The sequence below is a fragment of the Capricornis sumatraensis genome, chromosome 1 (genome assembly GCF_032405125.1).
Source record: "Capricornis sumatraensis isolate serow.1 chromosome 1, serow.2, whole genome shotgun sequence".
Classification (NCBI taxonomy): Eukaryota; Metazoa; Chordata; class Mammalia; order Artiodactyla; family Bovidae; genus Capricornis; species Capricornis sumatraensis.
The window spans coordinates 194,141,941-194,164,399 of NC_091069.1; the positions used below are offsets into that span (position 1 = coordinate 194,141,941).

General features: G+C 40.2%; 1 protein-coding gene and 1 pseudogene across 1 annotated transcript; one reads left to right on the forward strand and one right to left on the reverse strand.

The window, feature by feature from the left end:
- Nucleotides 1-2,628: 2,628 nt before the first annotated feature.
- Nucleotides 2,629-3,781, reverse strand: LOC138076569 (large ribosomal subunit protein uL30-like; annotated as a pseudogene).
- A 723-nt stretch (nt 3,782-4,504) lies between these two features.
- KCNMB3 (potassium calcium-activated channel subfamily M regulatory beta subunit 3) lies at nt 4,505-19,319 on the forward strand. Its single transcript, XM_068969655.1, has 4 exons — nt 4,505-4,566; nt 12,622-12,813; nt 14,605-14,803; nt 19,272-19,319. Exons 1-4 carry the CDS (start codon nt 4,505-4,507, stop codon nt 19,317-19,319), a joined length of 501 nt encoding a protein of 166 aa, XP_068825756.1.
- The last annotated feature ends 3,140 nt before the right edge of the window (nt 19,320-22,459 follow it).

Consider the following 22,459-nt stretch of genomic DNA (forward strand, 5'->3'; position numbering starts at 1 on the left):
GGGAGGGTCTTAGGGACCAAGAGTGGGACCAGGGACTCAGTCAGTCAGTCCACTAATTCAGTCATGTCTGACTCTTTGTGACCCTATGGACTGCAGCACGCCAGGTCTCTCTGTCCATTACCAACTCCCAGAGTTTACTCAAACTCGTGTCCATTGAGTCGGTGAGGCCATCCAACCATCTCATCCTCTTTCATCCCCTTCTCCTTCCACCTTCTATCTTTTACAGCACCAGGGTCTTTTCCAATGAGTCAGTTCTTTGCATCAAGTGGCCGAAGTATTGGAGTTTCAGCTTCAGCATCAGTCCTTCCAATGAATATTCAGGACTAATTTCCTTTAGGATGGACTGGTTGGAATTCCTTGCAGTCCAGGGACTCTCAAGAGTCTTCTCCAACACCACAGTTCAAAAGCATCAATTCTTTGGCGCTCAGCTTTCTTTATAGACCAATTCTCACATCCATACATGACTACTAGAAAAACCATAGCTTTGACTAGACGGACCTTTGTTGACAAAGTAATGTCTCTGCTTTTTAATAAGCTGTCCAGGTTGGTCATAACTTTTCTTCCAAGGAGCAAGCATTTTTTAATTTCATGGCTGCAGTCACCATCTGCAGTGATTTTGGAGCCCCCCAAGATAAAGTCTGTCACTGTTTCCATTGTTTCCCCATGTATTTGGGAAATATGAGTCCTAGGGACTCAGGGAGGATCTCAGAGACCAACGGTGGGGACCAGGGACTCAGGGAGGGTCTTAGGGACCAAGAGTGGGGACTAGAGATTCTGTGTCCAGTGAAGGTCCATGTACCTGGCCTCTCTCACCACTGCACTTCTTGTGGCTTTAGCTTGTGTGTTCCTGAATGGATGCATTGGGATGGCAATCCATACCAGCCACTCCAGGTTCTTCTTGGGTGGAGTGTGTTAATGGGCACTTGCTGTAAGGGTGGGAGGGTACTGGTGGACAGAGAGGCCAATCAGTTTCCAAGTGAAAAGGCACCAGAATGAAATTGAAGGGTAACAGGTTAAGTTACTCCTTTCCACTTACCATCATAACCCTGTGTAAAAAGGACGAAAAAAACAGCACAGGCTAGGCCTGAGGTCAATCTCAGATGGCCAGTTGTGCCAGCTATTTCTAAGACATACCAGGCCCAGACTTGTCCAAGACCCAAAATAAATCTGCCTGGATCTATCAGAACTTTTGAACTGGAACTGAAAGTAATTTAAATTAACTCACTTTCTCTGTTCACACCCTCTTAAGATGATTTTATTAAAAGATTCTACATGAGTGTTTTCACTTGGGTGCAACTAGAATCATAAAATGGGAAGCCCCAGGCATGTACAAATTAAAATAGGAGGTCTGAAAGGCTCGAAAAGTACCATATTTCTGAAGTTGATTCAAATGCATAAAAATGGCAGCAAATCACTCACTTCTTCAAAGAGAGTTACATACTAAATTGCAGGGAAATTTATTAGCACATCTAATCTGAAAAAGAAAGTTCTTATATGTATTTATAAGGCTGTTACAAGCAGGAGGTAGATGGGAAAAAAATCTAGTTGCTACCAGTTTTTATTCCAAATTGTATCAATTTATTAAAAACAAATAATTTACAAAGGAAGTAGTCCATAACTCTTGTAGAAAATTGATACAAATCAGAAGTATATATATTTTTCATTAAGTGATATTAATACAGTTGCAGGTAATAGTTAATATGGCTATATATACATGATGTTTATAGATGAGATTATGCTTACCTTCTTGCCAACACCAATGTTTTGGAAAATGTTAATACTGGTGGTGGTTTAGTTGCTAAGTTATGCCCGACTCTTGCAACCCCATGGACTGTGTCCTACCAGGCTCCTTTGTCCATGGAATTCTCCAGGCAAGAATGCTGGAGTGGGTTGCCATTTCCTTCTCTAGGAGATCTTCCTGACCCAGGAATCGAACCCAGGTCTCCTGCATTGCAGGCAGATTCTTTACCAACTGAGCTAAAAGGGAAGCCTCAAGATAATATTACCTTTACTTAAAAAACAGTTCAGCAAAAGTAGTCTATTTGGCATTCTGTCATCATCATTTCAGTGAGCTGCAATGTAATAGTAATTTATGTTCATGATTTGGTAGTATTGAAAAATCCCCCACATGTCCTTTAGTTATCAAAGAAAGATAGAATATCATTTGATACAGTGTTTTTGTTTTTTTCAACTTGAAAGCAGTCAGTGTTAATTAGGGGCTTCCCTGGTGGCTCAGCAGTAAAGAATCTGCCTACAAAGTAGGAAACCTGGAAGATGTGGGTTCAGTACCTGGGTCAGGAAGAGTCCCTGGAGGAATGCCAAGTAGACTACTTTTGCTGAATTGTTTTTTAAGTAAAGGTAATATTATCTTGAGGCTTCCCTTTTAGCTCAGTTGGTAAAGAATCTGCCTGCAATGCAGGAGACCTGGGTTCGATTCCTGGGTCAGAAAGATCTCCTAGAGAGGGAAATGGCAACCCACTCCAGTATTCTTTCCTGGAGAATCCCATGGACAGAGGAGCCTGGTGGGCTGTAGCCCATGGGGTTGCAAAGAGGCAGAGGACACAACCGAGTGACTGAGCACAGTGTTTATTACCCGAGCAAATTACAAAAATAATCATGGTAGATACCTTAGTTCATCCTTGTAATAAGCCTGTTGATCTGGTCTTCCCTGTTGTCGGCATTTCCACTTTCTGCAAAATGGGTGGTCTTTTTCTTCATTCCACCTTGTGGAGAAGACAGTTTGAAGGGCCACAGGAAGTTGTTTCCTTCTTTGAAACAGTTTCCAACAGTACAGATCTCATGAATCAGATCCTCCATGCAGAAGATGCCATATTTACCAAGAGATCGAGCAATCAACTTGTTATCCATCAGGGCAATTTGCTTCTTGTTGATTTTGCCATAGCCGTGCTTGCAGATCAGTTCATTTACGGACTTCAGATTTGGGTACCCCAAAACAATGTATGGTTCCACAGTTCCCAGCATGTTAACTGAAGCCTTGGTGAGCTTCACAAAGGTGCCTCTGAAGATCTGTGAAAGGCGAAGAAGCTAAAACACTTTCAAACATTTGTGCTCACACCATCGACACCTCTGACCCTGATGACAAATGCCTATTTAGGTTCCGCGGTGCATAGATTGATGACTTTTCCTGCCACCATAGTCAGCTGAATTTCAGTTCTGCACATCTGCCTGTATTCCTTGTGACAGTGCTTGGCTTTTTCGTAGATAAACGTCCTCCTTGCCTTTTGAAGCTTCTTTTGGGCAAGCTTCTTCCTCAGGCACCTGCTCTTAAATTCTGCAAAATTCTTTCACTTTTTCTTAAGGGTTTTTGGCACAGCAGCAACCATTTTTTTCTTTTCTTCTGGCACCCTTCATGGTTCCAGCTGGGAAAGAGGTTTGCTACAGTTCTGTCTTTTTTTTTTTTTTTAAACTTTGATGTAGTTTTAATGGTGAGTTATTTTATGACCCTTGGAGTCTTAAAAATTTGTTAAATCACATATGGTCTAGAAATGAATTCTCTTAATCAGAAAATGTAATAAACAAGAAAAATCCATCCTCTAAGCTTGCACTCTAACATAAATTTTTAAAACTTTATTTTTAACTTTGGAGGATAATTACTTTACAATGTTGTATTTGTTTCTGTTGTACAGCATCGTGGATCAGCCACGAGTATACCATGTCCCCTCCCTCCTGAACCTCCCTCCCACCACCCATCATCTTACCCCTCTAGGTTGTCGCAGAACACTGGATTGAGCTCCCCCTGTGTTATATAGCAATTTCCCATTAGCTATCCATTAATGTATATTCTACACACACACACATACACAAGCTCAGACGGTAAAAGAATCTGCCTGCAATGCAGAAGACCCGAGTTTGATCCCTGGGTAGTTAAGATCCCCTGGAGAAGGAAATGGCAACTTGCTCCAATATTCTCACCTGAAGAATCCCATGGACAGTACAGTCATAAAGAGTCTGACACGACTGAGCAACTAACACTTTCAATGTATATTCTAATGGAAAAACTTGAATAAAGGAAGTGTGGACAGGGCAAACCATTTCCTCTTTTTATAAACCTTGAACTGATATGCCCTTCACCAATTACGTAGGGTCCCTTGGGGCTCAGAACTTTCCACAACCGTTTCGGTCTCTATGGCGATGCATGACAGCTGAGGCCGAGCCCAGGTGTCAAGGCGACGGCAGGCTCAGGATGAGCTTGGGAAGAAACTCTGGCCGCAGAAGCCATGCAGGGTCGATCCTGAGCCTTTTGGACGGACCGCTCCGCCTTGCCAGGAGTCTGCAGAGCCTCCTGGTCATGCCTGTCCTAACCTCCCCACTCGCCAGGGGAGCCGGCTTGGCACACCCCCAGGGGTAGCTCTGGAGGCGCAGATGCGCCTGAGGACCTCCCCTGGGACCCTACTTCCGCTGATGTTTAAACCTCACCCTTCTGGCGCCCTCAGAGGCTATGAATCTGTTGCAAGGAGTCCATTTTGCCTAGGCCCCTGGTCTCATGCAGCCGTTCAGCATCCCTGTTCAAATTACCCTCCAGGGCGGCCGGAGACGCCAGGGGAGGTAAGTCACCCCCAGAATCTCTCAGCCTTCATGGGCATCTCACTGAACAACTGGTTAGAAGGAGAGCAGCCCAAGGAGTTCGGGGGTTGAGTCTGGTCTTTATCCTCAGAGGGTGTCCACTTGTCATGCCTCCCGAGGGAGCCTCGAGGCTTCCCCAGCAGCGCTATCATAGCGTGCATCCTTCCTTGTCGGCTTCCTCCTCTAGATGGCAAGTTTTTGGAGGCTAGGACTCTAGCCTCCCTGGCTCTGTAGCAGTAGAACTCTGCCCAGCACACAGTTGGTGCTCAACAAATGTCTGTCAGTTGAATGAAGTTACTATCAGCGTTGGTTTCGTTGGTGAAAACTGCTTGGATCTTGGCATCACAGCCTGGGTTCAAATCCAGCTCGCTTAAATGGCTATCTGACTGTGGGCAAGTCACTTCACCTCTCTCTGCCCCATCCCCTTGTCTGCTGATGGAGGTAGTGATGGTCTCTGCATGCCTTAGTGTAAAAGCCAGTGTTACTTTCTATACTGTACCATTTTACATTTCAGCTGCTGTTATTAACCACCCACCTCTACTGTCTAAGGGGGAAGTGAGACCGGTTATCTTGAGGACCTCTTTCCTCCCCAGGGGAATGCAAAGCAGAGGTGCTGTACATCTGCCTGCCCCCAGGAGTGAAGCAGTAGGGCACTGAAGTGGGCACCCACCTGGAGAGAGGAGCAATGCCAGAGGGTGTTGAGGAATGAGATATTAAGGCTTGCCAGCTTACTCCTGAGAGGGTCCATTTCGTAGCTATGTTTGCTCGCTGTATCTGGAAACCTGGGTGGTTTGTTAGCAGCTTGAGTGGAGCTGGGAGCTGAGAAATTGGAAACAGTATAAAGATCATAATGGTCATCACATCGCTCACTCCCATCTTCTGTAACTACACTCACGCACCTTTGAGAGAGAGAATGCAGGAAAGGAGAGAGAGGGGTTTGGATGGAGGTCGGGGCTGGAGGAGGAAGAAACAAACAGAAGAAAGAGACTGAGGCAAAAACACTTCTCTCTTACAAATGAACTAATGCTTTTGTGAGAAGACAAAGTGAATCATTGTATGGCAGAAGATCAAATGACTAACATGCAAGGGAACAAGTTCTAATGCCCCATTCATAACACAGTTAACTAGCAGTTAGAGCAGTTGTGTTCTCCCCAGAGCAATACAGTGTCCCATTTCCACTTCTGATATGCACAATTGGATCACCCATCTTGCCTCATGGTGAACGTCACAGACCATATTGACTTTCCTCAACCTCCTTTGCTGTTTCAAAAGAAGTTGTTATATAGATTTGTAATTAAAAAAAAATAGAAGGGTAAAAATAATTACCCACATCTCTGCAACACAAATTATAAGGAAATGTTAATTTAACATACCCAGTGCTTAAAATTACATACATATGTGAGATGAGTGTCAGCAGAGCTATCAAGCCCTGATGAACCTCAGCATCCTTCTAAGGAACATTCTGCCCAAGAAACTGTTGGAGGGAGAGGCTGCTGGCTTCCTCAGGGATCACATCCAGATGAACATGTTCAAGCTCTTTGAGTTTGCCTCAGGCTAAGTCAGAAAGCACCCATAGCAAATGTGGTAGTTTGGGCAGGTGGGAAAGTCAGTTCTGAAATCAGAGGAGCAACAGGAAGGGGTGGGTACTTCCATGACTGTGAATAAAATCCCCCAGGTACACATATTGGTTAGAAGTGAAGATTATTGCTGGCAAAAAGGAATAAAAATGCTATTCACTCATCTTATTGGCTGAAGAGCAAAATTAGATCACTCTTAAGCACTTTGAGGTCCTTGGATGAAAGGTACTTGTAAATACCACAAACTTAATTACAGAACTGTTTATGGCCTGGGGAAACTGGAAATAGTTTAATATCCAACAATAGAGAAATGGTTAAGGAAATTATGGTGTATCCAATTAATGGAATATTATGTACCCAGCAGAAGGGTTACGAAGAATTGCTGCCAACATGGGAAAGTGGTTATTATGTTAAGTGAAAAAGACAAGCTTAAAAAAAGAACCCACTATATCCAGTATGATCTCACTCTATTCATTTTTTAAATTAATTAGTTTGTTGGCTTTGCCATGCTTCCTGAAGGATCCTAGTTCCCCAGTGAGAGATCCAGCCTGTACCCCTGCATTGGGAGTGCAGACCTAACCACCACGAAGTTGCTGCTCTCATTCTGTTTAAACAATATAGACAAAGGGAATAACCCAGTAAGTGAACAGTCATTGTCATCACCTTTATCATTATTTTAATTAAAAAATTTAAATATTGAAATTTTATTATTATTTTGTGAGGTTAGTGTCTTTACTTACCTGTTTACCTTGTAATTGCTCTTCATTTTTGACTAACTCTCGGCTCTTAGACTGGATTGTTTTCTCTCTGCCTGAAGTAACTGCTTCACCTTTTTCTTTATTGGGGGTCTGTTGATGGCAAACTCAGCTTTGTGTGTATCTGAAATGCCTTTATTTCTTACTTAACTCTTGTGAGATATTTGCTGGGTACAGAGTTCTGTTTTTTCTCAGCATAAAGGCAGTATTCCTGGCTTCTGTTGTTATAGAGAAGTAAGTGCTCCGCTTAACTGTCATTCCTTTGAAGTTAATCTTTTTCTCTGGCTGTTTTTAAGAATTTCTCTTGTTTCTGTGCAAAATATGTGATGTATGTAGGTGTGGGTTTCATTTTATTTTATCCCACTTGGCTTCTGGAATCTGTGGACTGGGCCTTCATCATTTCTTTAATATTATTGTCTTTAAAAAATATTACTTAGCCTTTTTTCTCTTTTTTTTTTTCTGGAATTCTGACTAGACTTTATGCTAGACCCTTTGTGTCTATCTTCTGTGCTTCTTAACCTTTCTTCAGCATTTTCCATTAAAGAAATCTCTGTATTATATGCTTTAGCTATTTTGCAGATCAAACTGTTTACTAATTATCTTTTCAGATGTATCTAAATTACTGTTAAATCTATCCACTAATTTTTTTATTGAAGTATAATTGATTTACAATGTTTTAGGTATATAGCAAAGTGATTCAGTTATATATACACACACACACACACACACACATATGGGCTTCCTAGGTGGCAGAGTGGTAAAGAATCTGCCTGTCTTTATAGGAGATGCAGGAGACAAGGGTTCACTCCCTGGGTCAGGAAGATTCCCTGGAGTAGGAAATGGCAACCCACTCCAGTATTCTTGCCTGGAAAATTCTTTGGATAGAGGAGCCTGGTGAGCTACAGTTCATGGGGTCACAAAGAGTTGGACATGACTGAGCACGCACACATATATGTATAATATGTATATATATATTTTCAGATTCTTTTCCACTATAAGTTATTACAAGATATTGAATATAGTTTGCTGTGCTATACAGTAGGTCCTTGTTATACATTGAATTTTTATATCAATTCTTTTTTCATTTCTAGAAATTCTACTTGTTTCTTTTTAATACTGTCTTGGTCATGTTTTAGAGTCTCTTACTCTTTCTGATATCCACCCCCTCCTTTATTTTTTCAAACATATTTTAGATATATTTTTATATACTGTCCAGTATCAGAAGGTTTTTTGGGGATCTGACTCTGTTGTGTATTTTTCTCACTCCAAGGCCCTAATTTTGTGTTTTATGACTTTGGAATGAGAGCACACACTCCTTGAAACTTTGTAGGATTCCCTAGAGACCTAGGTCGGAGGAGAGCTCCTCCAGAGAAGTTACACACTGGCTCCGGCCTGCTGCCAGAGGGCACCAACTACTTGAGAGAAGACTGAATGAAATTCTCAGCTTGAGGTTTCTGGATTTCCCAAATCATGTGAGTTCTGGCCATAAACTCTCTTGAGGCTCTCCTGAAGGTTGTGACGCCTCAGGGGAGACTGCAGTTTTTCTCCTGTGTGCAGTGTCTGGGTTTGAGAAAGGCTCTTTCCTGGCAGTCTCCTAGGGAGTTGTGTATGGACGGTGGGTACTTGCCATTCCACCTCACACTGAGTATGAGGTCTTTTGGATGCCAGCTCTAGCTGAAAGCGTTAACTCCCATACCCTGGATGGGCTCTGGGCATTGTCTCCTGTCCCTGTGTCCTTCCCACAAACCATGAGACTGAATCTCAGGGTCACCAAGTTCTGCAAATGCTCTCAAGGTCAACTTGTGCTCCAGTCCACTTTCTCCTCTGGGTTCTTATTTTCACATAGTTTTTGTCCTTTGCATATTTCAAACTTTTTTTTCTAAGCTTTGACCAGGATTTTTATTATTTACAGTTAAAGTGGTATCTAGTTTATTTTACTAGAGAAATAGAAGATTGTTATTGTTATAATAGTAAAATATAGCTGTATTTTAATTTTTAGCAATTTTTGTTTATTATCTTTCCTACCATATATGAAATAATTTCTTCACAAGGTGTCTTTGAGGTTTTCAGCTTTTCATAAAGCCTTTAAACAAAGTGGACAGAAATATTAGAAAGAATAGTCTATTATACTACTAGGTCTTATTCCCCGGTTATGCCAGTTTTGTATATCACAGGTGTAATTGGGTATGTTAAATCAATAGGTCAGAAATGGCCAGAGAGGCTTCATAATAAGCCTCTCCATGCATGGATTCCACAGATATCTGACAATAAGCCTCTGGAGATTTTACAGTATAGAGCAACTAAAGCCCAGTTTCAGAACATGAGGGAAATGCTGGATGTTGGGTATTGGGAACCTGGTGGTTTAATCACTAAGTTGTATCTGACCCTTTGTGACCCCATGGACTGTGGCCTGCCAGGCCCCTCTGTCCATGGGATTCCCCAGGCAAGAATACTATAGTAGGTTGCCATTTCCTTCTCCAGGGGATCTTCCCGACCCAGGGATCCCAACCATTGTTTCTTGTGTCTCCTGCAGGGGCAGGTGGGTTCGTTACTAATGGGAACCTGGAAAATAGCCAAACCTTCCTTTAGGGCTAAAACTCTTAATGAAACGAACATATCTGTTGAGAAACTATAAAATATGCTGGCTCAGATGTCATTAAATTTCCCCCCACTGCCCATTCTCTGAAGGTGGGATAATAGATAGAGGGTGAGTAAAATATCAAAGGAGACTAAAAATCCCAAACCAGGGCTTTGATTTCCAAAGCAGTGTAACGATAGAACTGTCATCTCCTGAAGGTAGGGCCTCCCAGAGCAGGCCCCCGGAACAAACTGGATTGCCCCACATCCCCCTCACTCACACTCTTTCGGCTGAGCTACGAGGCTTACAGGAACAGAGTTCCCCAACCATGGATTGAACCCACTCCCTCAGCAGTGAAAGCACACGGTCCTAACCACTGGGCCACCAGGGAATCCCCCCCAGTCTCACTCTCTTGTCTGAAGATATTGCCAGGAGAAAGGGAATTAGGGAGAGAAAGGAGGAAGGATGGAAGATAAGGTATAAAATACGCTTTCAGAAGACAACAACTAGCAATTCTCTCTACAGGGTTTTTGCTTCACTTCAAAATTTTAGTAAGCTTTTTACACAGCTTGATGGAGCCTGCGTTTTTACCATTATGGCTGCATTTGTTTGGCTTAAGATTTCGTTAAGCTTCTTAAAATGGAAATACCTCTGGGGCAGAAATGCCTGCTGAGCAGGGAGCAGTGACAGTGACCGCAGGCAGTGGTGGGACTGTGGAGGATTGGAGAAGACAGCCCTGTCCCCAGGGGCAGCCTCTGCTCCACTCGCCAGCTGTTCATAGGCAGTTGTGATTTTTTTCAAAAGTAGAAATCTGCATTTGTGTGAGAAATTTCATGATTTTTAAAGTGTTAGCAGCTAATCCCACAATTAAAAAAACACAGGAAAAGCCAAACAAAACACATCTGTGGGCTGGATGCTGTCCATGGGCCACCAGTTGGTGACCTTTGTGTTGGACTTGGTTCACTGGACAGCCCCCTCGTGAAAGAATTTATCACCTCCTCTGCTAAAACAGAGCAGAGAGAGGGAAGAGATGGAGGGCCTTGTTTATGGAGCTGTGTGAAGACAGAGACGAGGTGGGCAAGGGGAGAAGCCACAGCAAGACCCTCACTGTTCTGAGCAGACTGGGCCCCTGGCCAGAAAGCCCTGGATGTGCTGTCTTCCTGGCAGCTGGACATGAAAGAGCAAGTCAGATCCTCCTTCAGGATGCTGTTAATTCCAAATGGGAGCCTGCAGAGTCATTCTTCCCATATGGAATTCATAAAGGAATGTAAAAAATATTTTCTGGGGGAATATACAATATCCCTGAGAGATAAGTAAGTTCACATGAAAGCTACTTACAGGTGATTCTTTCCTAGTCATTAGGTAAACAGATCTCTAAAGACTTTACCCAGGCAACATTCCTTGGTCTTGTTTGTTATTAAAAAATATATATATATAACATGCCATTTTAGCTTGTTTAAGATGGACTGAGCTCTGAATGTAAGATCTCACTGTGTTGCATCGAGTCTGCCCACACCCTCAGGTGAACAGCAGAGGGGATCATCCCTTCACCATGGGTTGGTAAATGTCCCACTTTTTTTCTTCCAACATTTGTCAAGAAAAAAGCTTTATGTTTGAAATATGACGAATGGCACGTATCTAAAGTGTACCACTTGGTAAGTTTTGACATATGTGTGTAACCATCACCCAGTCAAGATGAGAAACATACCCACCACCTACAACCATGAAAGTCTCCTTGTGCCCCTTAGCATGTCCCCTATGCTGCTTGCATGCTAAGTCGCTTCAGTTGTATCTGACTCTTTGTGACCTACAGACTGTAGCCCACCAGGCTCCTCTGTCCAAGGGATTCTCCAGGCAAGAATACTGGAGTGGGTTGCCATTTCCTCCTCCAGGGCATCTTGCCAACCCAGGGATTGAACCCGCGTCTCCTGCGGCTCCTGCATTGCAGGCAGATTCTTTACCACTGAGCCACAGGGGAAGCCCATCGCATGTCCTCCAACCCCCAGGTAACCACTTAATCTGCTTTCTGTCACTAAAGGTAAGTTTGCATCTTCTAAAATTTTGCTGGAATGGAATTATACACTGTGGCCTCTTTCATTTGCTCAGCATTTTTCACTCAGTGTAATTATCCTGAGGTCCACTATGAGCACTGTGTTTATCAGTTCTGTTGCTGCATAGTACTCCATTATAGAAATGTAAGAATTTATACTTATTGATGAAAGTATATCATATATTTGGGTTGTTTTCAGTTTTGGGCTCCTTACAGCTAGGGTGCCAAGAACATCTGTGTACAAGTCTTTGTATGATCGTGTGCTTACATTCTGCTTGGTAAATAAATACCTAGAAATGGAACACCTCGGTCATATGGCCCCCTATATATTTAACTTTTTTAGGACATACCAGCTGTTTTCCAAAGTGGTTATACCGTTTTATAGTCCCATCAGCAGTGCAGGAGAGTTCCAGTTCCTTCTATCATCTCCAATACTTGATACAGTCTGTTGTTTTGGTTTAACCCATTCTAGTGGGGATGATGTGGTATGTTGGTGTAGTTTTAATGTACAAGTTTCTAACGTGATCTTATGTGCTTATTTGCTATGTATATACCTTCTCTGAAGTGGCTGTTGAGACTGTTAACCATGTTGTGTGGCATTATTGAATCTGAGAGTTCTTTATGTGTTCTGGATTAAAGACTTTTATCAGATATATGATTTGCCAATATTGTCTTCCAGTCTGGTCTTGTTTTTCATTCTTTAAACAGTGTTTTATTGAAGAGCAGGAACTTTAATGAAGTCCAGTTTACCAGTTTGTTCTCTTTGTGCCTGTGTGTCAGATTGTGCCTGTGTGTTGTATCTAAGAAATATTTGCCTACACCAAGGTCATAAAGGATTTCTATTATGCTTTCTTCCGGAAGTGTTAGAATTTAAACTTAGGCTTTTAGAAACAAATACTGTTTATTTAATTTTAAAAATTGAAGTATAATTGACCTACAACACTATGCTGGTTCCAGGTGTGCAACACAGTGATTCAACATTTCTATATCATGCAAAATAATCACTACTGTTCCCAACTGTTTATGAGAACTGGGGTCCCAATTTATTGAAATATCTCCTTCCCTGTTCCCACGAAGGCCAGCCTTTTCTACCTCAGGGACGAGAAGAAACACAGACCGCAATGCTCGAGACCCACCAGACGTGCACAGGAAGCTGCCATCCAGTGCTGGAGAGGACCAGGCCATGCTGCTAGGGTTTGCAATGATGGGTTTCTCTGTCCTAATGTTCTTCGTGCTTGGAGTAACCATCCTGAAGCCCTTCTTGCTCAGGTGAGAACAGAGAGAGGAGACATAACATTCATCCTAGGTGTAGGCACAGTGGTAGAGGAGGAGAGGGCACTGGCTTTGCTTTCTCCAGAAGCCCTGTTCCTCTCAGTGCTTGGAGGCAGCTGGGTGTAGAGGAAAGGGCGGTGAGAAAGTGAAAGATATTCCTTTGCTGCTCCCCTCCTCCAGTCTCCAAAGTCTTTCAATAGGGGGTCTACATATTCGATATCCCTGCAGGTAATACATTCTTTAATACACTAACAACATCCTAGGGAAGGAGATGAGCATGAGTTTCTGCATGAACATAAAATTTTTTGAGTCTGAGGTTTTGAGTTTGGTAATATCTACCTGGCACATAGTAGTTGCTCAATAAATATTAGTTTTCTTCTTTTGAAGTAGTCTCCTTATTAAACACATGTAATAAGTTACTATTAACTTAAATATATACTATATGTCAAGTATATATTTTATCCCTATATAAACTTACAGCAAGTCCATGAAGGAAACATTATTAGTTTGATTTTCACTTTATGAATGAGAAATCTCAGGCTCAGAAGGGTCAAGGAAAATACCCAAGGTTAATACCACCACAAAGTCTTCAGGGGCAGGACATTTGTCTACCCCTTCTCACTGTATCTATGACATTCTATGTGTGTGGTGTGTGTGCAAATCCTCAAGGAATGTTTTCCAAGTAATATTTTAAAAAATAATTGTTATTTATGTATTTGGGGCTATGCTGGGTCTTTGTTGCTGCACGGACTTTTCTTCAGTTGTGGCAAGTGGGGCTACTCTTTAGCTGTGGTGTACGGGCTTTTCACTGCTGTGACTTCTCTCCTTGTGGGGCACCGGCTCTGGGGCACCCAGGGTTCAGTAATTGTGGCACGTGGGCTCAGCAGTTGCGGCTCCTGGGCTCTAGAGCACAAGCTCAGTAGTTCTGGTGCAGGGGGTTAGTTGCTCCGAGGCATGTGTAATCTTCCTGGATCAGGGATAGAACCTGTGTTTCCAGCATTGGAAGGCAGATTCTTTACCACTGAGCCACCAGGAAGCCAAGTAAAATTTAGTTCAGTACAACACTTATTGAGCCTCTACTATGTGAGAGGCATTGTGCTTTCTGCTTTGAGGAACATAAAGATGCAGAGAATATGTTTCTTGACCTTAAGGAACTCACTGTTAAAATATGGCAAGTTATCTAATGGGATTCCTCATATGATTTGCACTTGCCTCCTAGAGAGGGTAAATGGAATGGCTAAGTTGCCTAAGAGCCCTGTGGCTGGACTCCTTCCAAAGGCACATTTTCACCAGGACAAGCCAGTGGGCAGATCTTGAGTTGATGAGGCAGAAAGAGATGGTAAGATTTCTGAGTGTGAATTTTTGTGGTTATAGTATTGAGGCTAATATTGCTAAAAAGTATGTTTCCCCAAACACCTTAAATACTGTTAAATTCACGGATTTCTGGGCCTCAAGTCGGACCAACTGAATCCAAATCCCTGGAAGTCATAGAACCCATGTTTTAACAAATTCCTCATTTTAACAAACCCATTCAGGTGATTCTGAAATTCGAAAATCATTGATCTACAGTGAGAAATACGCCAGGAGGGTCATAACTGAGATGGAACTTGGTACCTTGCTGCTGTTTATCCCATTGCAAGTTTCTCTGTGCTCCTGAATCGCTAAATGCCTTCTATGATGCGTCCTACGTTGCTTTCAAATAGACAGGTGCCTTGGGTTATCACATTAGAAGTACAGGACTAAATTTTCTAGGGTTGAAAATCATTTATTTACTTTTCCAAATGGAAGCACTCAGAGAGAAGAATCGAACTGCACTATCATTCATGCGTATGTCATGGACCACTGGATGGACTGTGCATTTTCCTGTGGGATGGACTGCCGAGGTCAGGGCAAGTACCCATGTCTCCAGGTGTTTGTGAACCTCACCCATTCAGGTCAGAAAGTGCTCCTACATTATAATGAAGAGGCTGTCCAGATAAATTCCCAGGTAGTGTAAATTTCATGTGTGAAAGTGTTCTAATTACAGCAACCTTTCCATGGCAGACTGTCCCTAGCAAGGTGCAGTACCTAGGGCCATCTCTAGATAAAGCTGTTTTCTTCCAGTGAACGTATCAATAGTGACCCAATCAGGATAAATGAAGCTAAAAGCATTCTTGGAGGAGAAATGGGGTATACAGAAAAGAGAGTTCATGTTGGTGTCTGGAATTTAGACTTGAGACAGTGAACAAAGTTATTTGTAAGTAGTCTTAACTTATTGTTGGGAGATCCCATTCCTCATCATATCAAAAATGTTAAAATGAACATACAGCCCACCTTAAATCAAACAATAATTCTTATCAAAGAAATTTAAAGATTGTCCTTTAAAGGATACTCAACAGGTTCATGGGAGAAGGCAATGGCACCCCACTTCAGTACTCTTGCCTGGAAAATCCCATGGACAGAGGAGCCTGGTAGGCTGCAGTCCATGGAGTCGCACAGAGTCAGACCCAACTGAAGTGACTTAGCAGCAGCAGCAACAGGTTCATATGATTTAGAGAGTACATTTTCACCTAACTATAAAAAGTTGACTTAAATTAGTTGACATTTTACACTTTGTGTTTACTAAAGCACTCATTTCAATCTGGTGATTTCTGTTTTGGATGTCATAACCTTTAAGGTCTCAAATGTTTTTGTAGGCCGATGGCAGAGTGTCTTGGGTGCTTAGTGGATATGGTAATAAACCTCAGTGTCTTTATTCCCACATCTTTGTTTAGTGCTCAGAAATGGCCAGTTCACTATTTGCCCTCCTGGTACCCCTTCACCATGAGCTATGTAATGGGTCTTATCACCTTCAGAGATTAAAACTCTTAATAGCTTCAGTTGTGATTTCAGAATTAAAACTTTAAAGCATTTGATTCAGAGCCAGCGCCCTCATTTTTCTTCCTCCTCCGTATTCCTAGTGCTTCTACACACCTAAGTGCCACCGGGATAGAAATTATTTGCTCAGTGGTGCTCTGGACATAAAGGAATTCTTCGATGACAAAAATGGGACCCCGTTTTCATGCTTCTACAGTCCAGACGGCCAATCCGAAGATGTCATTCTCATAAAAAAATACGACCAGATGATGATCTTCCACTGTCTATTCTGGCCTTCGCTGACCCTGCTGGGTGGTGTCCTGATAGTTGGCATGGTGAGATTAACACAGTACCTGTCCTTCTTGTGTGAAAAGCACAGCACTGCATTCAGAGATGAGGTAAGTGGCAAAGTTCTTTACATGGCACAGCATCAGTTCAAAGTGTGGCATGTTGGGAGGAGCAAAGGAAGGAGCAGAGAAACCTTAAGACGGTGGCCAAATTCAAGTCCTGGCCTTCAGATACCTGCAGGGTCTGCACTTGAGGACCTGATCATGCCTAAACACAAACTAACGGTGTAGAAACAAAGCATGGTTATTTCATGTGGGAAAGAAAAAAGTTAAAAAGTCTCATTGTATATTCTATTCTATAAATAAATACAAATCCGCCATCTTTTTTATTCCAAATCTCTCCCCATGAGCCAGGGAAGCACCTTTTGTTTCCACAGGGTAAAAGGCGCTCACGGTCATTGTGCTTCGTCTAGTATCAGCCCCTGCTAGAACCTGTCACTGTCAAAATAAGTGATGCAAGTTTCCAACCTGCTGAGCACGGAACAGGCAGTCTAGTTCCATGGAATGCAGTGTACGTCAAAACACTTGTCAAAAAAGCCTTAGTGAAGAGCAGTTCATACACTACAGGAAGATAATAATCTGGTAATTTCAGAAAACATGGACCTACCATTTTACCTCATCACCCATGAGAAAAGAGGAAAGCTGCTGCCTGGGAAATTCACTAAGCTTAGTGTTATCTGTACTTAACCTTGCTATGTACTATGTGATTTTTCTTTTAGAAACATTTCTTTCTAGTTAATTATGCTTCCCGTAAGTTCATTTTGCTCTTTGTGTACACTCTGAAGGGAGTGGGAGAGGTGGCTAGAAATGTTATCAAGTTAGGGAGAAGCTGTACCGGATAGAATTTAACATTCATCTCAGATAATCCGCATCATAGAAAAGTCCCACATGGATAGTCAACAATTGTCCGTACTTTAATTAATGAATCAACCATGGTTATGAAATAGTATCACAAGACTCTCCCAACAAGTGCTTTTAAGATTAAGATGAATATGAGTTGAAAACAGACTTCATTTTGAAAACCAATGTTCCTCAAAGTATCTTTACAATTTTACTAAAAAAATCTTACATCATGGACAATGAAAAAGATGACTTTTGAAGCAACTCTGATACGTAGATGTAATCAAAACAAACTTTGATTCTAAGCCAATTTAATGCCTTTTCGCAATAATTGCAAGTCACACATTATTAAACAAACTGAATAACAGAGCAATATTGACTTGACCAGCAGTGAACACTTTGGGTATTTTCTCCTCCTTCTAGTGTGCAATAGTGGAGAGAACATGTGTCTCAGAGCATGATTTTGAAAACATTTGTAGGCCATAATTACAGCTTTTTAGATATGTGTCCTTGGGCAAGTCAGTTGAACTGAGCCACTCTTCTCATCTGTAAGATGGGGATGGGTCTTTTCTTTCATGAGGTTATTTTTAGGGAAGAAAAAAGTCAAAGTGTGTAAAACACTTAGGTTGGTTTCTGGTACCTAGTAGATAGATAACAAAACTTTTGCTAAGTTTCAATTTTTAGTTAGCCTTATTCCTCTTCTGGGTATATACCCAAAGGAAATGAAATCAGTACCTTCAAGAAATACCTGTACTCTCATGTTCACTGCAGCACTATTCACAACAGCCAAGATATGGAACAACCTAAGTGTCCATCGACGGATGAATAAATTGTGAGATATATATGTGTGTGTGTGTAAACATACATACAATGGAATATTTTTCATCCTGAAAAACGGAGATCCTGACATTTACAACAACATGGATGAACCTGGAGGGCATCATGCTAACAATCATCCAGACACCGAAAGGAAAACACTGCATTTCACTTATATGTGGAATCTAAGAGAGTCAAATACACAAAAAGCAGAGAGCAGAATGCTGGTTACCAGAGGCGGGATGGGGAAAATAGGGGAGACATTGGTTAAAGTGTACAAACTTCATTATGAGATGAATGAATCCCATGATCTAATGTACAACATACTGACTATAGTTAATAATACTGCATTGAGTACCAGAAGTTTGCTAAGAGAAGAGTTTAGGTGCTCTCATCACACACACACACACACACACACACACACACACACACACACACAAAGGTAACTATGTGAGTGACACATTAACTAGCTTGACTATAGTAATCATTTCACTATGTATATGTATATCAAATCACCATATTGTAAACCTTAAGTATGTACAGTTCTTATTAAAAATAAAATAATTCAACAAGCCTTGGTACCTTTTGTTGGACAGCTGGAACAGGGGCTGGGGTAAGGAGCTGCAGGAGCCGATTCCTCCCCACTTTTTCTTGGCTAAGTATGATATGTATCTAGAGTTCAGAATATGCTATTTAGAAGGCTATAGTAGATTATTTTGTATGCCAAAGACTTCCTCGTAATAAAATGTATGTATACATACACTTTTTAAGTCATTCCACAAATTGAGATTCTCTAGGTTTCTTAAATTAAGGTCACATATCTATTCCATTTCTTAGTAAGTTTGACACCCACCTAACAATATGCACTTCTTTGGATTTTTCTCCTAACAAATTAAAAACAATCGAAAACCTAAAGCATATGAAGGTGTGAAACCTGAAGTGTTTCAGATACTACAGTTTTCCATTTATATAGTAGCTACTTGGCTCATCTCAGGAAAGAGAGACATTAGGCTTGAAGAACAAAGTCAATTTACAACGTTAACGCAAATCATTTGGCAAATGAAAATTTTAGCAATTATTTGCTGTGAATTGCTTAGAAGCCCTAAATTTCAATGCCCATGTGCATTACTGGTCCAAGAAAAGCCCAGACTTACCTTTTGCAAGGTTTATGATAGCTGAATGCAAAACCAGTTTGCTTCCAGACGAACTTCACTTTTAGGTTCTGGTCATCAACTGACTCGGGAAAAAGTCTGTCCACACATACAGACACATTCATACATGTATGTGTACACATGTAATCTCTGCTTAAAATACAAGCATATAATTCTTCATGTTTAAAGGAAGTTAATATTTAAACTGATATTTCTCCAATATTCATCATGTTACTGCGACAGAAAAATTGGCTTTTAAGGCATAATAGTTTCAGGTTTTCAATCAACTATACTTAGTCATTGTTGATAAGAAAAATTCAGCTAAATTTTGATTATTACCAACAGTGGTTTGCTGTTAAGTATTAAATGGCAAATGTAATTATCACAGTTTTTTTGTTCAACATATAGTACACTAAGGATTGTTTGGACACAAGTTAAAGTAATTTTTTTTTTTTTTAATAAACAGCGTGATGTTACAGACTGCAAAGTTAAAGCAGACATTGACAGTTTCTGATGAGCACAAACAGTAAGTGCAGTCACAGGCCAAACTTCTTGCCAGGAAGAGCATGACTGGGACGAGGTCTTAAATTTAGTGACACTGTTATTATTCTATATTCTCAGTACAGTAACACATGCACTTGCTGTGTCAAATACTCTTTTTGGGCCATCATTAAAAGAACATTTAAAACATTTTCCTCCTAACTAACGTGATATACTACAGGACTCTAACTCAACGAAAGACAAATATAGATAAATAGATTTGTGACAATAAATGGGGGTAAAGAGGGTGATGGGAGCTCCTTTTTGAAGCTTCCAAAGTCTACACTGGAGGTGTCAGTAGTCTGTGGTGGTGTCACATTCCTAAGATGTTGAAGTGTTATGTTCTAAAAGGATACATTCTTTTAGAGTTTATTCAACGGAAATAAAGTCTTAGGACTGAACCACACTGAAAACATTAACTGCATTTGAAACTTTGGTTCCATAGCCAAAAACATTTCTAGAAATCATGAAGGCCAAGCTCTCCAATAGGAATATATATCTGATAAGAGTTTTTTTCTTACGAAATCAATGGCTAGTGACCACATTTGGAAATCTGCACTAGAATTAAAGAGGTTAGTCTTATTAAAGATATTCTGAGAAAATAATAGAACAGTGAAGGTTCTGCCTCCTTGCTATCCTAGAAGGATTAACAAAAGTAAGAATCACCAGAAATATACACGGCTCTTAGCATAACCACAGAATTATTATAGTGAGAGATTAAATAATATTTTAGATAGATTCATAAACTTAATGCTAAAAAATGCATTATCCTTCCCATACTTACCAACAGGAGGACTGGAGTCAACTGTTGGTAGTAAAAACCAGCTACCCATTATGCTAATATGTACAGTGGACTGATCTTTTTTTGTTGTTGCTAAAACTCTTAAATGTAGTTGTGTAAAAATTGAGTCATAAGATTTTCTTATGGCTCCTAACTATCTCTTCACGCTAACTAGCATGGCTGAAATATGAACATAACTAAAACCAAGCGAAAGGAATGGTGCTGCATTGACAAAAGTGCAAACCCTTACTCAAGTGAAGTTCTTGAACGAAGTAAGCTTGTACAAACTGACACCCCAACTTGGGAAACTCCTGATTGATTCCCAACTCTTCTGAATTTTAGAACCTTGATGTTTACACCTTTTATAAATGATGTCTCTTGACTAGGGTTAGCAAGTACTGTGTATACAAATATAAATGTCTGCAAATTTACACACATCAATTTCACTAACAACAACAACAAAAAACTAATTTCAAATGCTAAATTCAGGAACCTAGTACCATGAACGTCCTAGCACTGCTGCCTTTTCCAAATGGCTGAAGCAATGATTAAATTTTAACCCAATTTTTTTCTAAATGTATCCAATGCCATTAAAAACAGGACATGCCAACTCTGACTTTATAAATCAACTCTGACTTTATAAATCTAAAATACAGTGCTCTGCAAATTTCTGTAATATCAGAGCCAAAAGTATTGAATTGTGACTCATCTACTTTTTTTCCTTATTAACCTTCTGAGGTAGAGTTACCCATCCAATTTTATCAGGACCATAGTTATCTTGAGCTGAACCCTATATTCTTTTCAGAAAGTGAAAATAACTCTTAAGAGAAAAGAAAAAAGGCTTCCCAGGCCATGGTACATAAGATACATTTACAATTTTTAATGTGATAATTAAAAAATAAAAATGGTTTGTCTTTATATTTTAAAAAACAGCCCAGCTGTATTATTCTGTATCACCAAGAATTATTATCTGAAATTTTGTCAGTGCTGATTTGTATAGTTCAGCCTTCACAATCCCATCCTTGATGAAGAATTAATTCCCTCATGGTGTGCACAATATACTCTCACAGCTTTCAGCCTTCTTAGTGCCCGATCGAAGCAGGACGGATATGAAGAGTGTAACTCATTCAAGCAACTCCTCCTTGTTCTGCCCCCTCCCTTCACATTCCCCTCTTCTCAAAAATATCTGAAGTATGAAAGTTGTTTTTAAATAGTAGAAGCACCACAATCCATTAACACCACATATGGTCTTTAAACTGAAATATTTTAGTGATGCCTTGGACATCAAAATCAATTTTTAAGATGGATTCTGAATGTGTGGGTCCAGCCCAGGTCTGCAGTTTGTGCAGATAATAGAAACAAAAGGAATTTATAACATTCAGAAAAAGTTAACTTGCTATGTTTAAAATAATGCTGGAAATTACATTTCTTCAAAATGTGGCAAACATGGACTATTGATCAGGATATGAATTAAATGGGTTTATAAATCATTAAGAAACAAATCCAAGTTTATGCACTGTGAAATTTCCATGGTGCCTTTAAAATACATAGGCAGCTCATAAATTTTTTTAAATAAATGCCAAATCACTAGATTTTTGATGAAAAAAGAATACAGATGGACTGTGTTTTACCTATGTGAAAATCACCAATCCATTTAAAATAAAATCCAAGATATATACATTCTAATCAAGTAATTGATTATTTTCCTGATTAATAAGAACTACACTTTACACAAAATACTTTATCAGCAGCTGTTTTCTTCAAAAAACCAATAGTCATAGTTTCACAGTTGAAAAAGTTACACATTAAAATATTTTACAATTCATTATATATTCACCAGGTTCCCATTTCCTAAAGGGCTTGTAATATAAAGCAGATTAGAAGGGAAAACCTCAAAAGTTGATTACTTTGACACTAAGTTTTACAGAGGACACTAAGAACCACAAAAAGCTTAGGTTCTATCATAAAATAGTGACCAAATTCCATTCTTTTTTAAAAAATCCAATTAGAAACATCTTTTTTAAAAAACCAAATTCTACAACATGATTAACAGATTTCAAATTAACAGCATTCTGAAAGTCTTCAAAATAAATGATTTTATATAGCTGAAAATATGATAAAAAGTTAAAGCATGATTTTCAAATAGTTGATTATTTCTGGCGAGAATGTGTTTAAATTAAGTTTTATTTTCTTAAAACCTATTTTTCTTTTCTCCAAAATAGTCATTAAAGGAAATATTGCTCAATTGACCAAATGAACCTGTCAAGTCAACAGTCAGTTATACCACATTCAATGACAAGGACGGTTGGTCATAGAAACTGGCCAATAGGAAC